Source organism: Dipodomys ordii, unplaced genomic scaffold (assembly GCF_000151885.1).
Source record: "Dipodomys ordii isolate 6190 unplaced genomic scaffold, Dord_2.0 Scaffold103, whole genome shotgun sequence".
Taxonomy (NCBI): Eukaryota; Metazoa; Chordata; class Mammalia; order Rodentia; family Heteromyidae; genus Dipodomys; species Dipodomys ordii.
The window spans coordinates 302,345-305,605 of NW_012267319.1; the positions used below are offsets into that span (position 1 = coordinate 302,345).

The window sequence follows — 3,261 nt, forward strand, 5'->3', positions numbered from 1 at the left end:
TGGCTCAAGCAGTAGAGCGCTCGCCTTGAGCTGAAGAGCACAAGGATAGCATCCAGGCCCAGAGTTCAAGCCCCATGACCAACCAAAAAAAAAAAAAAAAAAACCACAAAGGTTGAAAGGTTGAATTCTAACTATCAGCTAGGGATATGTACCAAATATTACTTAGTTACACTACAGTATTTTAGCCATAATTATTTTTATACCTTTATTTATAAAATATTTCTATAATTTCAATTGGCAAGATTGCATAATTACCATAAATTTACCAATTTAGCCACTGATAGACACATAAATGACACATAAAAAGTTAATAAGATAACTTCAGAAAATGTTTCTCTTAGGGCTATGGTGGGATTCAGTGTTACAGCTCCCGCAGAGAGCAAGCACAAGGGCCATGACTTCAAAGCCCATACCACAAAATAGGAACATCTTTCTCAAAATCAACTACACAGAATTTTATGTGAGTACACATATATAGCGGCTGCCAGATACTGAGTAGGCTTTGAGTAGCCTGCCTTCTAGAAAACTGCTAAAGTACATTAATACATTTATGGCTGAGCCTAACAGTTCAAGTACTCTGCACAAATGCCAGCGTGGCATAAAGACACCCCGACTTCACTCACCATATTAAAATAATGTTTCATCTTGACACCTTTAGCTATGTCCCATATAAATATGCTGCCATCATGTCCTGCAGATAACATAATTCTGGAATCAAAGGGATGGGTCTCCAAAACAAATACTTCATCAGCATGTCCCTTTATTTAATAAAGTCATAACATTAAGAGTTTGCAAGTTGTAAGTTGAAATTAAACAAAAAAAACACATTTTCATATAATTTAAGAGCTTCAAAAATGTACTGATGACATTACATACATTATTATATATCAAAATTCCTACTAAATTGATTATTTAAATGAGACACCTGCTCACAAATTTTATGGTTCCAGAAATAAAGAGTTTGAAAATTCTGATATACTGTATAAAATCTACTGCCTTCTGAAGCATGATCTGGGTAGGAATGGGAAAGGAGGTGGGATGACGGGAAGGAGCGGCTGTGCTCAACATGTGCTGCACACACAAACGATATGCTAAGCTGAATCCCCTTTGTCCAACTACTTAAAAACAGAAAAGAATAAATACATAAATGTAACAGAAATTACCCACCAGTAAGTTATGAAGCAGCTGTCCAGTGTAAGAGTCCCATACTTTCAGAACATGATCGTTCACAGCTGTGACAACAATGCTGTCATCTTGATTCCAAGCTATCATTGTTACTTTAGGTTTCATAAATCTTTCCTCTTCTGAAGATAGGTCCCTAACCAAAAACAGCATATAATATATAAAATCATTTGGATGATAGGCTACAAAGAAATATAACCCCTTACCCATGGTATTAAAAACTAAGGAAATCACTTCATGTGCCTATTTGACCAACCCTATAAACTCGTGATTTTCTAGAAACAGATTAAGGAAAACCAGGGGACAGGGAATAATTTAGCAGCAGTTCTGTGCACTAAATGAGACTTTACAACACTGGTGCTGCTATGGAAAACATTGATTTTTCTCCTTAGCATTTTTTAATTATTCCCTTCTCAATACGGTAAATCTAACACTAACACTTCAACCATTTCTCCAAAAAAGACATGAAATGTTAGCTAGGTGCCAGTGGCTCACACCTGTAATCCTAGTTACTCAGGAGACTGAGATCTGAGGATCACGGTTTAAAGCCAGCCCAGGCAGGAAAGTCCATGAAACTCTTATCGCCAATGAACCACCAGAAAACCCGAAGTGACGCTGTGGCTCAAGCGGTAAAGCGCTTGCCTTGAGCTGAAGAGCACAGGGACAGCACCCAAGCCCAGAGTTCAAGCCCCACGACTAACAAAAAAAAAAAAAAAGACATGAAATTTTGGTAAGACAGAAAAGTAATCTTTGTATCCCCACGGTCTAGATAAATACCTTACACTGAAATGGTTTAACTATAAATGTGCATTTCATTATTCCAATGGGCCTCTTGTCAGAAGAGAAAGGGCTGGACCTAAAGTGTCTTTACAAAAGTGGTCTTTACAAAAAGTGGTATGTGGGAAGGGGGAGAGGAGAGTTGTCTGCAAAATAGGACAGTCAATAGTAAACTGGGGAGGGGAAGGACACTAATTTGTGCTGAAATCATACAACACAATCTAAAGACTATAGGCAGGTAGAATATTTTCCTTAATGAAGAAAAAGCTTTAAGAATATGGAATGCATGCACCACAGCAACAGAACGAAAGGTAAGTCCACTGAAACTGGCCATGGAATCAGAACAATACAGAAATCAAAGGAAATAGACTCAAGACTTTCTTCTTGACCTTAATTAAAGCCTTTCCAAACGTTGCTCTCATCACATAGACAGTACTGCAGCCTTGCTAAAAGCAGTAACTATAAACTTTGTCCTCAGGAGGCCCAGCAAGGACTAAAAGAGGACATGGACCCAATCCTTCCTTTGAGAAGACGTGGAGGTCAATTTAAAATTACTGTTAGGTTCTGGAACCATGTATGGGTCCAGAAGTTACTTATTAAAACCCTGTTATCATTAAGCAGGTCTAAGACGGATCTGAGAAAACTGTAGTTTCTGGAAAATTTTTTAATAGAAAAGTTGTTAGAACTCTATTGTACATATACACCACATTCGTCTGCTGAGGGGAATCTGGGTTGGTTTCATATCTTAGCTATGGTAAATAATACTGCAATGAACATGGCTGTGCTGGTAGCTTTTGTAAGGCCTTGTTTGATTTCTGTGCCCTTTGTTTTGTACATAGGTCTATCTGATTTGGGGAAGGGGAGGGGAATCACAGAACTGGTGAGACAATGGACAAAGGGTGAACCAATGCAACAGCAATACTCACAAGACACTTTGTTGGAAATGAACTTTACAACTTAGGGTTGGGGAAAGGAGTCAGGGGGGAAGGAAGGTGGGAGATAATGAGGGAGGGAGTGACACTGTTCTACAAGAAATATACTCATGCTTTTACTTCCTTGGCCTTGAACTCTGGGCCTAGCCATTGTCCCCACGACTGTGCTCAAGGCTAGCATTCTACCACTTGAGCCACAGTGCTACTTCCAGCTTTTTTTAATTAGTTTGCTGGAGATAAGAGTCGCAGAGCTGGGCTGGGAAGGTGGCTCAGTGGTAGAGTGCTTGCCTTGCATGCTCGAGGCCCTGGGTTCGATTCCTCAGCACCACATAAGCAAAAAGAAAAAAAAGCCGGAAGTGGCGCTGTGGCT

The 3,261-nt window shown here is 39.4% G+C and overlaps 1 protein-coding gene across 1 annotated transcript in view; it reads right to left on the reverse strand.

The window, feature by feature from the left end:
• Positions 1-3,261, reverse strand: part of Brwd1 (bromodomain and WD repeat domain containing 1) — a 107,750-nt gene that overhangs the window by 70,894 nt on the left and 33,595 nt on the right. The window contains exons 11-12 of the mRNA XM_013027337.1: positions 1,168-1,318; positions 624-758 (exon numbers count right to left, since the gene is read on the reverse strand). Coding sequence (XP_012882791.1) covers positions 624-758; positions 1,168-1,318 — 286 coding nt within the window. The remainder of the gene's footprint in view (positions 1-623; positions 759-1,167; positions 1,319-3,261) is intronic.